Source organism: Brienomyrus brachyistius, chromosome 1, assembly GCF_023856365.1.
Source record: "Brienomyrus brachyistius isolate T26 chromosome 1, BBRACH_0.4, whole genome shotgun sequence".
Classification (NCBI taxonomy): domain Eukaryota; kingdom Metazoa; phylum Chordata; class Actinopteri; order Osteoglossiformes; family Mormyridae; genus Brienomyrus; species Brienomyrus brachyistius.
In genome coordinates, this window is record NC_064533.1 from 35758004 (window position 1) to 35772140 (window position 14137).

General features: G+C 45.5%; 1 protein-coding gene across 4 annotated transcripts in view; it reads left to right on the forward strand.

Moving 5' to 3' along the window:
• The window catches only part of pard3bb (par-3 family cell polarity regulator beta b), a 157672-nt gene that overhangs the window by 42627 nt on the left and 100908 nt on the right, over positions 1-14137 (forward strand). For all 4 annotated transcript variants that reach the window (XM_049005888.1, XM_049005889.1, XM_049005887.1 and 1 more), the window contains one exon: positions 5427-5530. In XM_049005888.1, the coding sequence (XP_048861845.1) occupies positions 5427-5530 (104 nt within the window). The remainder of the gene's footprint in view (positions 1-5426; positions 5531-14137) is intronic.

Below are 14137 nucleotides of genomic sequence, written 5' to 3' on the forward strand. Positions count from 1 at the left end.
TTGCTGGGAAAATATGTGCATGGTTTGGAGTGAGTGGTTTTGTGTGTGCAGAATGAAAAGTGGTCCAGGACACCAGATGAAGGTGTGCTGAACGCACTCTTCCGACAGTGACACAGCATGAGTCACTGCTGTGCTGAGGGGTCATGGACACCAAGAATCCTGCCAGTCATCTGAAATCCTCTGACCCCCCCCCCCCCCCCCCCCTCAAGAACCCAGCCTAGTGACCTTTGTTGGTGACCCAACACAGCTTCCATCTGAACCTCTAGTCCAGCTGAATACACCAGCATCCAGCTCTCAGCGCCTTCAGTCGGCCAATCTGAGGTGCGGTCCAACCTCTTTTTATAATCTAAAGCCCTTTGGGTTCCTCTCCACAACACCCCAACATCCATGCTTTGCCTCTAACATAAGTGGATTTCCTCTGTGTTTTCAGCGGATGCCCATTGTCCAGGCACTCATGACCAGAGGAAGAATGGTTTCTTTTAAATGAGAGTGTGACCCCGGCCAGTGCCCCTTATCCGCCTTCATTTAGGTATGAGGTGACCTGTGAAATCCCTGGACTTAGCCTCTTTTGCATTGATGGCTGATGTGAGGGAGATCCAGCCCCACATTCTGCCTCCTCTGTGTAGCTAGATAATATGTCTGGTAATATCTGATGTGGACTGTGAACTGAATTGATAGATTATATAGCCTCCTTTCTGTACTTGGGAAGGGAAGCGGTTAGCGATTAGTACGTTTTACCCATCGGATAATTTTCCTCACTCTGTACGACTTATAATAATGTCTTATCACCTGGCGATTAGTTAGCTATTGCTAGCCATGCGCACTAAGTCACGGCAGAGGTGGAAGGGTCTGCCTTGTTACCTGTGTCACTGAGTGTGTTCTTTGGAGAGGCTGATGCTCTAGGAGATGGGACTGTCTGGCAGTTTTGACCCAGTCTGTTCAAGTCTCAGTAGCCCATAGTGCTGAGGGTTCCAACCATACAGCTAGTTGGATGCTGGGACCCGAGCTGCAGCCGCTTCAGCAGGATTTAGGATAAAATACCTGATACTGATAGAATAGTGATACTTCATTGATCCCTGTGAGGAAATTCTCTTTTCACTGTACCCTACATTACTCGTCATGCGACACACTTGCAGGTGCCAGCAGACTTCGGGGTCTCAACACATGGTCAGCCAGTGCACAGTGTCTCAACTCATGGTCAGCCAGTGCGCAGTGTCTCAACTCATGGTCAGCCAGTGCGCAGTGTCTCGACACATGGTCAGCCAGTGCGCAGTGTCTCGACACATGGTCAGCCAGTGCGCAGTGTCTCGACACATGGTCAGCCAGTGCGCAGTGTCTCGACACATGGTCAGCCAGTGCGCATTGCCCCAGACTTGGAGGTTAAGGGTCTTGCTTCGGACCCAAGGATGTGTGACTGTGCTGCTGAGGCTGGGCCTTGAACTGGTAACCTTCTGTTCAGAAGCGCAGAGGCTGTGGCAGCTGCGTTCCGACAGGGGGATTGAGAAGTTCTTCCCTAAACCCTGACAAAACATAAATGTGAACAGATTTCAGGACTGAAGTCAGGTGAGCATAGAGCAGGGATGTAGCGAAAACCCACTAAACGCCTCTTCTCGAGCATTTCTAGCAGAGATATTTCATCAGGCAGTGTTTACAGACAGTCTCCCGCGTCCTGGGGATTGCAGGAGACGTATAGCATCGCCACTTGCAGGCAGTGGAGTGTGTGAGCAGTTGCAGCGGTTGTGCCGTTAGCAGTGTAGCAGGGTGTGGGCTTAAGTGCTCAGGTTTAGGAGCAGCAACCTCCGCCATCCTGCCCTATGAAATAACACGGGGTTGGAAGGTCGCATTCTGTTCCAGCTGCATCTTGTCACCTGACCCGTAAGGAAGGGTCTGCTACTCCCAGCTGTGTTTACTAATGCAGCAGTTTCTCCAGTTTGCTTAACTGCTAACCTCTGCAGGCCTGGGGCAGACGCTACATAGCTCTGCAGGCCCACAGCAAGCTGCGGTCTTGCGCTGCAGTGTGCCTGTCAGCCTCTCCTTCACTCTGACACTCAGACGACTTCAGAACGTTTAGTCATCTGCTTCAATCTCCTATTTTTACAGTGCTATATTTATGTCAATGGGAATGTTGTGAAGTGCGTGTGCTATTTTCAGTTTTAACTAACTGCAGGCAGTTTATATTCAGCTGCATAATTAATTACTGACCTGCTCTGTAATTATGTGTTATGTTCTTTAGTTCTCAGGTCAGTAATTAAGATGTGCTTTGCGGCTGACGAATACTAATGTACGTGTGTCATTGTGAGGCTGTGGAATGTAGGAGGTGGGGAGCCCCCCCCCCCACCCACCCACTTTGTGCTTTTGTGTTGGTTTTAATAGTGACTCCCCAGGGAGGGTAGTTAAAGTAGGACACTAAATCCTGCGTGTCACAGGCACCCTTTCCCCATTGACCTCACTGAGTGGAGTTCGATCTGTGACGATGACCCGGCATACCGGCAGCTGTGTAGGTGGGCCGCAGAGCTTAAATCGGAACGTGGAAGAGTACGATAAAGAGGGGCTGCGAATATGGCGGCTCAGCGAAGGAGGAGTGTATGCATGTGGGAAACACGTGACCTCTGCTTGCCTGCTTAGCATCACCTGTGTCTTCTTCAAAGCAGACACTTTTACCCAAAGTGATGTACAATTGAGGAGCAGGGTCAGGCGGTCCCTGGAGGAACTGGGGGTTAAGGGCCTTGCGGTGACATTCTGCTAACGACCACAGAGTGCTAACCCACTGTGCCACGCATCACCCCACAAGCGTGAAGAGGCTGGGCTCAGTGTCACCGGTCAGTGGCGTTCATTCCATTACTGCCTACACTTTGCTCCAAGAACTGTAATGCTGTGCAGGTATGTTATTTCAGTGTTGGCTTCGTTTAACGGCGTCAAATTCAAATGGAAATGTTGTTCAAGCAGAGGGGGGAGAATAAATGATGGAAGCTGATTTATATATAGTTTTCATATTGAACTGGTAAATGGTGTATAAGATTTAAAAGCAATGCTAAAAGCTCTTCTATATTGGTATACTGGGTTGCTTTTAAGATGGGATGTGGCCCTTTGAAGCCTTTTAATGGCTACAGTCTAGGCATGTTTCTGCAGTCCCATGTACAGTTCACATCACTGGCTGTCAGAACTGATATAAGACAAAAGGTGTGTGTGTGTGTGTGTGTGTGTGTGTGTGTGTGTGTGTGTATGACATAAGACTAGCCAAAGGTCAAACGATTCAGGTCATGAGTGTTTTCAGCTAAAAGCTTTTTTATATAGTCTGTGCTTCTTAAGTTTGATAGAAGTTGAGTGTTTTCACATGTTACTGTTAAGCAATGCTTTCATGTTGTCTAAGAAAAACCATATATATGCATTTAGCTCCTCTGTAGTGTTCATGAAATTTAAACACCATTTTTATGGGCTATTAACTATAGTATACATTCTATAGTATACCACTGGCCAACCTCGGTCCTTGAAAACTACAGCCCTGTAGATTTTGGGAAATATATTTTAATTTTTTACCTGTTTCATAGCTTAAACACCAGGTGAGGTGACTTGACTTTAATAAAACAATTAAGGGAAAATGCAAAACTTGTGCACTTTGCAATGCTGCAGGACCTGGACCAAATTCCTGGAGTCTGTTTATTAGTGAGATCACCAGAGTAATTAGTTATGAGTTAAAGGGCATTTATTACAGCCTGAAGCCGTCAGACTAACTTTTTTTTCTACTTTGGGAGGTGTTTGTGTCATTGGCTAGTAAGTCCTGGAGCCAGCCCATCTGAGTGTGTGCTGGCATACCTGGTCAGTAACTGGACCTGTGTTAACTGGGGGGGCCATTCTACCTATTATAGCCCAAGAGAGTGATAGATGGTGGCTGCTTCTTCTGCCCTTCTGGAAAGAACAGAAGCAAAAGAAAAATTATTTTAATATGAGAACTGTCCGTAATATAGTATAGTATGTTCTACAGCTTTATGTTTGGTATCAGAAATATGTGCCTTCATGTTCCTGTGAATCTGTGTAAATATTCTGTGTAAGTTAGAATCCAATCACCACATAAACAAAAAGCAGGCCCCTTTAGATTGGTATGAGCTGCAGGTTTCGTTTTACTGTCGTACCTTTTGTTGAGCGAATGTGTATCACAGTAAACACTTACTGTTTGTGTTTTCCAGTCTGGCACAGCTCTGGTGTTTGTTCTCTGCTTTTGTTTTTAATTTTTAAACAGCTTGCCTGACTTGCTGATGGGCAGACCTTTGAACATAATGGCAGAGACACCTTTTTCTGTAGTGTAGCCTTTTTGTCCGGAGCTGGTTTTGCATATCTGACTTTGTTCCTCTTAAGTTTGTCTGCCCCTAGTGGGGTTCTGCCGTAATGCCCAGCCCCTAGCTGGGGCCCATGGAAGGATTCTGATATAATACCCAACCCTGAGATGGTGCCATGCAGGGGTTCTGCCCTAATGCCCAGCCCTGAGCCAATGCCATGGAGGGGTTCTGCCCTAATGTCCAGCCCTGAGCCAATGCCATGGAGGGGTTCTGCCCTAATGTCCAGCCCTGAGCCAATGCCATGGAGGGGTTCTGCCCTAATGTCCAGCCCTGAGCCAATGCCATGGAGGGGTTCTGCCCTAATGTCCAGCCCTGAGCCAATGCCATGCAGGGGTTCTGCCCTAATGTCCAGCCCCTAGCTGGGGCCCATGGACGGGTTCTGCCCTTATGCTCTCTCATGAGCCGATGCTATGGAAGGGTTCTGCCCTAATGCCCAGCCCTGAGCCAATGCCATGGAGGGGTTCTGCCGTAATGCCCAGCCTCTAGCTGGGGCCCATGGATGGGTTCTGCCCTAATGCTCACTCATGAGCCGATGCTATGGAAGGGTTCTGCCCTAATGCCCAGCCTCTGGTGGCCTGTACGCCAGAGCCTGCACTCTCTGCCCGCCCGCCCGGCTGGCTGTCTGATGTTGAGTGGCTCTGTTCCTCAGCGCGCCTTGCTACACTCCTGCCTCTTTGATGTTGAGTATTTTGCTGGATTGGGGGTGTTCAGTGCTGCAGCACTCCATGGGGAGGCAGACAGGGCGGGTGAGGGATCTGCAAGCGTGGCGCCCATTGGGACCACACACCACACCAGCGACCCTTTCATTTATGTGCTTTTCTCTGGATGGAAGGAAGAACACTTGCATTATAACAGACCATATGCTTCTGTAATGTAGTAATAATAATAATAATAAACATTAAGGTCATCTCTGGCTCACTGTGACATTAAGAATAAGAGAAAATAACAGCCATTCACCTGTAATTCTTAGTCTGTTGTTCAAAGTACTTCCCCTTGACATAATCTATAGACTTAACTATGGACAATGGAAAGAAATTGCTTTTACCTTCTGACCTTTTGTATTTCTGCTCCCCCCCCCCCCCCCCTCCACAGATACCCCGCTCATGGTGAGGAGCAGCAGTGAGTCGGCCATTGGCCCCACGATTGAAGCAGGGCCCTCACAGCTGGAGGATCTGGATGGAAGGCCCTCGCCCCCGGTGAGCACGTAGTGATGAGGGGGACAGAGATGGTGGGGGTGGGGGGGGGCAGAGAGTGGGAATGAGGGAAGATACCTGCCCCTGCCTTCTAGGGGGCTCGCTGTGTCCCACATGCAGGAAGCGGCCTGCCACCCTTCACAGTCTGTTGGCGTACAGACGCTTAACAAATAGAGCTGTCCGTTAGTGAGAGATCACCAGTCCCTTACTGGTACGTGGAGGTGTCAGCTTGTATTTACTGAAGCTCACAGCGCGTGCGCCTTCATTTTTCTCTGTAGACAGCGTGTTTTCTCTCTCTGTCCTGGTTAATGGACTGGCTGGTAACAGATGGAGTCTCTTATGATGACCACTCTGCTCTTTGTGGGCTGGTTTTTTTTTTTTCATTTGTTACGTTCAGTGTGTTAAGAGGAGCTGCGTTAATGTACCTAATGCACCCGGCCGGTGTTCAGCCTCATACCTGTCTGAATGAGAATGCGCTAGTGTGCAGGTTCCTGCACTCCTCTGACAGGAGTCGTGATGGGCAGGTAAGGAGGTATGTTCTCTATGCCATTGGAGGCCAATGTGTGTCTCGGGTTTCTCCCAGACATCCTTCACACTTTTTCATATATGGCGGGTTTTACTTGTGTCACATGAGCAGCTGCATATGTATTATCAGATGTTTTAAGGATGAGCAGGATTTCTGTAACAGCTTCCATAAGCGTCTGTGCCTGATATCAGAAGGTCACTGGTTCGAGTCCCGGCCTCAGCAGAACAGTCACATGTCTGTGGGCCCTTGAGCGAGTCAGAGAAGCATTGCAATGTACCTGTATCTGTACTTTTGCAAATGGCAATTAAATTATTTATTTTTTTTTTTTTTAAAAAAAGGTGTCTTGATAGTTAAATACTGTCAGTTTCCTTTGCTGTGATCTTTCATTGTTGTTGAATGGGGTTTGATTAATGCTGCCTTTGCTTGATTTGGAGGCGGAGCCAAATGGACACATCCTGTGGGTGTCGGGTGACGGTGACCAGTGCCTCTGAGCGGGTGCAGTACATGATAGGCACGGCTTCCCTTTGAGCTTTGAACATAGCAGGCTGCTATCTGTCTGCTGGGCCAGTACTGCTTTAGTCTAGAGTGGCCAGCCCAGTAATGTTCTATATTGATTTACATATGCAGCCTGGGGCATTTCTCCAGGAAACTGTGAGGAAGGTTCTGTGAAGAAGGCCTCAGATACAGAATACTTCTCAAAAGCATCTGAGGTCATGTCACCCCTACGCAGCCACCCCCCCTCCCCAGGCCCCTGCCCCCTGCTTGTTTGTCAATTCATTGCTCATTCTAAGAGTGCTTGTTTTGCTGTCTGCTTATTGTCTCCAGGCTCCTCACAGCTGCGACCTTCCCTCTCGGTCGTGTCTGAGGCCTGCATGTCGCTTAGTGCCTCCCTGTTTTTACCTCGTTTTTGGGCCGATTGTCCGGCGTGCTTTAAATGCCTGTGACGCCTGGCTGACCTGCTCCCTGTCCCAGACAAACACACACTTTGCTGATTAATGAAGAAGGTGCTCTGTATTCTGGCTTGATGGCTCTCTAACGTCCCCGGTGGTGTGAGGGGTGGCCCCCGGGGCTGAGCAGTAGGATGTGGTATCGCTCATGTTTTAGTCAGGTGTCTGATCACAGTTTCTGCCTTGGATTCTCTTCTGCTCCTCTTTCATGTGGTTTCCGCGGCCTAAGCCTAGAAATTTAAATGATGTATGGTGAATTAAAATGATTTTTTCAGGCAGTTTTTCTTTGAATATATGAATAATTTCTAATGACTCAAATGACTCGTTGGCAAGATTTGACGTTCCCCCACGTGGAGTTAAGAAAATAGACTACATGACAGCTTTAAATCATGAACGTCTTAACTGATCATGTACAAAGACGAGACTGTTAATCATCCACTTTCATCATGTTTTGTGATAAATATATTAAAGACTCCTCAGCATTAATTTGCAGCATGTGGGTGCATTTGTATTTTGTTAGCAGTGGAAGTGATCTTGCCTTAACAAATATGTAGAAGCTGAGAGCAGAGAAACGTAAATGTATCTTGATGAATATCATAACTTGGTCATTTTCAGAATGATGTTTTATTACTATTCTGATTGTTTGCTCTGCACAGTTATTTTTTCCTTTGGCTATTTTTTCCATTCTGTTCTTATTATAGTTAATCCCTTTCGCACCTTCAAGGCCAATTAAAAGCATTTCTGTGGTACTAGATTAATCTCTTGAGGAATAATGTTGTTGTTGTTTGGTCTGAACCAGAGCAGTGGGAGTTTATGGCCTTTGATTGGGCCCCTGTGGTCATCTGATTGGGCCCTAGGTGGTCATTCTGTAGACATAGCTAGGTACAAATCTAGACTAGAGGACTTGTGCCCCCAGTGGAGATGGTGTTGCTGGGTAATGCCCGACTTGTTGAACCACAGGTCAGGCCGCAGTGTGGAGCTAATGTCAGCCATGTTTGTGAGATTTAGCAGAGCTCTGTAGGTGTTTCTCCGGAGAAGGATATTTGTTTGCTTTGTATACTTGAATTGTGCTTTGAAAGTGTGACTTTTTCTTGGGTGGTATTTACTTACTTACTTAGCGACCAAATTTACCCAAAGCATGAATTCTTACACTTTTACTGTCTTTCTAATGCTTGGCTTCTAACCCAGCACTTCTCTATAGTGACTCTGTCGTCCAGTTATGCTGTGACTCTGCATACATACGGTGCTGTTCCAGTGTTATCATCATCAGACTTGCTTTTTTAACTGTAATCCATAGACATTGAAAGGCAGCACTCAAAGTGTACATTTTGTGCCATTTACACACTACTTAGGGTAAGGCAGACCACACATGCACTCTCTTATTGTGCTTCAGCCTGGTGGGGTGGGGGGAAGCCCATTTCTCACGCAGAGATGCTGTCATATTAATCGCAAAGAAGAACACAGTACCAGTTACAGTTACACAGTAACTGTAGTTCAGTGGCTGCTTTCTCAAACATCTCTAATTAAAATGCCTTTCTTGAGCACTCTGAAAATTCAACTGGGGCTAATTAAACTGGCAGGTATCACACGTGGGGGGTGGAGCCATGTGTGTGACAGTGTGACTGCATGTGTGACCTTTCTAATGGGCCCTTCCATCCGGCTTACACTAGATCAGTTTGCGGAAACTCAGAAAGGGCTTGCATGAGTTGTTTTGTGGCACCTTTTGAGCAAACGTAAAGAAGGGTTGTTAAAGAAGATCTGTGTTGAGACTGCACACATTTCTCACTGGTCTGGACACTGGCCAGCCGCACGTTTACATTACCCCAGCCCGTGTATAGTGGTTCCTTCTTGCTTTCTTTGTACAGTCTCCTGCCCATTCATCCCAGCAAATTATCTGCCATCAGTTACTTGGAGAGGCCACTGGTTCTCCCCCACAGTTACCTCAACCATTTGCACTGTGATCAGTGGGCCCTGGGAAGAAATAAGGTCTTTTTGGGTTTTGGACCTGAAGAAGAATTTTTTTTATCCTCAAAGTATTGCAATGGCTCCTCCATTCTTGGCAGTGGTGCTACAGATGAGGCAGTGGTTAGCTGTAATCTGTGAGAGCTTAATGCTATATATTGTCTGTGAAGTGCTAATAAATCCTTTTTTGTTTTTTAAACAGCTGCCATTTCAAGCTTGAGTATCTTGACATTCTTGTTTCTTAAACACTTCGAAAGTGGTATGTAAAGAGCTCTGTAGTACTTTGTCAGTGTTGACATCAGAAAAAAATCTTAGTAAAAGCAAACCAGAGTGAAAATGTAATTCTCAGACGTGGCATTGAATGAAAGCTTTTATTGTGCATGATAGTGTGCTCTTTGTCATTGATCTCTGAATTAACAGACAGGCAAATGTTAATGAATGAATGGCTTTGAAAGCAATGTAAAGGAGATTTTATGCAGTGGATGGAGTGACTAAATCTGCAGATGTCACCAGTCAGCTCTAACTGTTCTGATTTGATTGCCCATACTGTTGAAGACGTTTTAGTCGGCCAGATATATAGTGGGGTCAGTGTGAGAGCATCTTCAAATGATTTGGGTCAGCTGCTGTATCACATGGTGACAGTTGGGTGTCTGAATCCCACTGAACATCACAGGTCAGGTCAGGTTGGGGAGCACGCACTGATCTGGGTCATTGCTGCACCTACCACATGATGAAACGCCTCGGGATCCAGGCTGGCAACCCTCCAGGCAGACACGTGGTCCAGTCCCACCCTCTGGAAATGGCCATCTATCCATCTTAGCCAGGTGCTGTGTGGGTGTCTCCTTGACCTGGTCCAGCTGCACGGGTCCTCAGCAATGAGGATCCTGTGAGCCGGATCACCCTCAGCGAAACACCGCCATAGTGCCGTAACTGACGCTCCCTCACAATGCAGGTAATGTGCCTCATTCAGGACTCCTCTAGCACCCACTCGTTCAACACAAAGTCAGACCATCAGTACCCAAGGATTCTCTCGAAGAGACCCAATACTGAAGGAGTCTAGTCTTCATCTCAGCTCACTGGATGGTGCCCATGTCTAACAGCCTTATAGCAAGACCAGGACTGTTCCTGACTACAAGTCTCCAGGGAACAGATTCAGATGTTTGTAGTGCTTCGATTCCTCTGTAAGCAGGATGTTGGTCACTAGACCACAGATGGTGTGTCGCCTGCTCACACATTCCTCTAAGAAACACCTCCTTATCTGCCCTTAGAGCTCTCACAGCCGTCCTTCTCAGTTCCTGGTTCAGACTGGAGTTGCCACCAAGTTGTGCGCTGTGATTCCTCTTGATTATATCCAGGGTGCCCTGCGAGATGAAACACTTCCTTCTGGAAACACCGGCAACACCAACACAACTCGGCAACCTTCAGGGTCTTGTCATGATCTTGTCTAACATCACATTAGAGTCAGCTGTTGCACCGATGGGTGTCGTTAGGGCTGATTACTTGGGGCTATAGCCCCATATATTTTAAGCCTAGCCCCAATGCCAAACTTCCTTCAAAAAATTTCAAACTTAGCCCCTGTTCTTTTCAATAGCTATAAACTCCTATGGTCGCACCCAAATCTGCAAACACTCATCCGAAGCAGCTTGATCTTGGAGTCTAGCGAAGTTCAGTCCTAGTTCATCATAGACTATAGATCTAAGTTGAATCTTTAAAGTAGCAACAACAAGTCTGTGGCCAGAATTGTCAAACTGGGCACTGCTCATTAAAACAAGTGACATCGGGCACCATCGTCAGGAGCCGAGCCGCCACAGCAATAGCTACTCCCTCAGTATGACAACCAGACCAAAAATTGATGTACCAATCTACAGAGATCTGGTCACTCCCTGACCTACATGCCTCAGAGTGCTGCCACTGAAATGCGGATTTTACAAAGGTCCCCCGACAGCAGAGGATAATGGTCATCTAGAGAGACGAGACGTTCCATTCTCCCACCCAGATGGGCTGTCTCAAACTGGGACCCAGCCATGCAGCGGGTACCACACAACCTCCGATCCCCAACAGGCTTGACCCTACTAGCTCTCTGATAGTTTCGACTGTTGAAGAAAACATTATCTACATCACAATAAGAAAGTCCAAAGATTACCAGAGTACCCCTGCATCTAAAATTCAGTAATTTTCTGCTTTTGCCTAGGGGTTACTGAAGGAACACAAATTTGATATTCCCTAAGAATTTCACTTGGCTGTTTGATCAGTATCTTCTTCATGGTGCAAATGTGTTAGATGGCATTCACACTTGACCATTCTAGTGGAAAGTTATTTGTACAACTTCAACCTGTGTGTAGAATTTTGAATGGTTCCCCTGCCTAAGTCATTTCTAAGCTTGTGTATTTATGTAACCATCTTCTTGCTGCACCTCAGGTCATTAATGGTGTGTTCCTCAGGGAGACCTTCAGATCCTGCTAATTAGACTGTGAATGTGTTCTGTGTCACATGTCAACTTGCTTTAACACTTTTATGGATGTATTTTCCACACTGTATCTTCTGGCATACTTGTAATCTCCAAGAGGGCCTTGTGAGGTCCTGTAGCTCAGCATCTCAATGTTTATAGGCATTAACACTGTCATTGCTGCCATGCATGTTCTGGGATGGGGGAGGTGAGCCTTAGTGAGCATATGACTCTAACCCCTGCTGGAGGGACTAGGTGATGCTGTCTTTGGTTGTCCCACTTATTCTTCCCTTGTCATATAGTGTGGGCAGCTCATTTGGATCAGCACTTGATTCACCTAAGTGAACAAGATGGGGTTAATGACCTCCCATAATTTGTAATTTCTGCATGAGAGCAAGATAGCACAGATGTGCAAAAAACGTAGATTGAACAAAGTATTGGGCGATGTTGCATCATTAAGACAATGACAGATTTTTAAATGTGATATGTTTAATATGGAGTCAACATTTGTATTATTCATTATTATGCTTTGTATTATGTTAACCAAGGTTGGTCTTTAAATGAAGCTTAGGCTACTGGTGTAATTGATTATATATTGGTTTGTCTCTGAAGACCTAATTCCTCGTAGAGCCACAGCTTGCTCAAACAAAACCTGTTCACTATATAAAGAAACTATGCTCATCAAAGCCCCAGTGAAGCCAAAGTGCACTTAAAGCCCATAAAAGAGCCACTCCATTTAAAATGTATACTTTGAATGTTGTATAATGTGTTGAAAATGACACGTTAGTAAATATTTCTGCATCATATTAGCTACTAGCAGAGGTTGTAACTCTTGAGGTAGTTGACTGGTCTTGACCCAGATAAACAAAGAAATGGTTTTCCTGGAGAAAATGGTAAAAGTGGAAGGAAATATCCACGTAGGTAGTTCATTTTTTTACTTAATAGCTGGAGGTCTGGGCACATATTGGACCACAATAATTACATTGAGGAGGGGGAAAAATGAGAATATCCCCTTTTGGTTTTGACCCTGTGCGTTAAAAACCTTTCAGCCATTTCGACATTTGGTTGCTACAGGGTAACTTATTTTTAACAGTAGAATATGGCCAAACATCAATGTCACGTATAAATGTTATCTTGAGCTAGTGGCTATGTAAAATAACAAAGTTGTGTGACAGCAATGTGGTTGTAATTTAGGTACTTGTTTATAAACAAAAAGCAATCTTAGAATGTATGCTACCATAAAAATAAATGAACCATAAATACAGTCCTCTTTTTCTTTTATGTACTTAAATGGCTTTACCAAGCTAATTTTCTTTCTCCTACATTGGATATTCTGGCATTTAATTATTCTTCCTTTTTTTGGGAAGACGTGCACCTAGAATTTACAATTATTAATTTAAGTATCATTTGTTAGAAACATGCTGAAAATGTAATGGAATTGGGTACTTTTCTGTCTTGCATTGAAGTACAATGCAGTAGTCATGTATTCATGATATTGTCAATAATCTTCCGCCACTTGGCCTTCTCTGGAAGTTTCTTTAATATTTTCTCAGCATTTTTAGTGATCCACAGTAAAGCAAGATGGGACAATACTGTCGTCTCCTTGCCAGACTGTGGTATAATGGACTTGCTGCTGGGACAGGGTGCATGATGGTGTGGATGTGATTGGGTCGTTCAGGGGGCAACTTATATAATGGTCCAAAAAAAGCATCCTAATGAAAGCCTGGAGTGAGGTGCTCTTCAACTGTTTGGGCTAGCAAGAGCATCTGACATGTTTATGGGCCGCGCAGAAATTTGGCTTGGGTGGGTGGGTGGGGGGGGGGGGGGGTTCGTTCCGGTGCGCAGTTAATCAGGGCTGTGCAGGCAATAGCTCAAGACATGAAAAATAAAGCGACTGTATTGGTTAGCATCGAATATGTAGCAAGTGCATCAGGGACAAAAAGAAATCAGCTGAATCCTGGCTCATCATGGTGTTGAGTGAGCTCTAAATACCTGTTGGGAGGGGGGTTAATTTAGAACAAAATTAAGTGACTTAAAAGTAAGGCTTAACACTGTGATCACCTGACTCTGATTTCTGAGATACCAGGAAGTCAGATGACGTACAAGAAAGCTTCTGTTAGTAGTGGTTTCATATTAGAGTATTTCATTCTGGACAGTACTGTCCAAGTATTGTTAGGCCTCAAGCCTGCTCTCAGGAGATGGTAATAATTCTTATATCCTGTTATTGGGCATGAGGAAGAGTGGATGACAATGATAGCGATAAGCAGCATTTTGCACCAGGAAAGGGCCCCTGGTGTTTCACAGCTATAGCCCCACAGCCCTTTGGTGATAATCAGGTTTTCCACCTTAAACTGGGTCACTCTCTGTAAATCTGTAAATGTAATGTTTTGTTTGGTTTGGATCCTAGCTGGGGCCCAAGGAGACAATCCGGGGGGAGGTAAGATTATTTGCCGGTCAGAATTATTCAGTCTATATTGTTTTGATGTTCACTCGACCTGAAGAAGCAGAAAAGAATAATTGTATTTTTCCTCTATTTAATATGTTGTTCATGAGTTGCCAATATCTTTGTTTAAATTTCCTCTCATATTTTATTTAACTTTTTAGCAATTTTATTGAAGGCTGACAGGATTCATTTTAAGCAGATTTGGTCAAGGACAGTGATGGGGGCCATGGGGCACGAGGGGGGTGTGGAGACGGACCCCCTAGGACAGATAGGATACTTATCTATT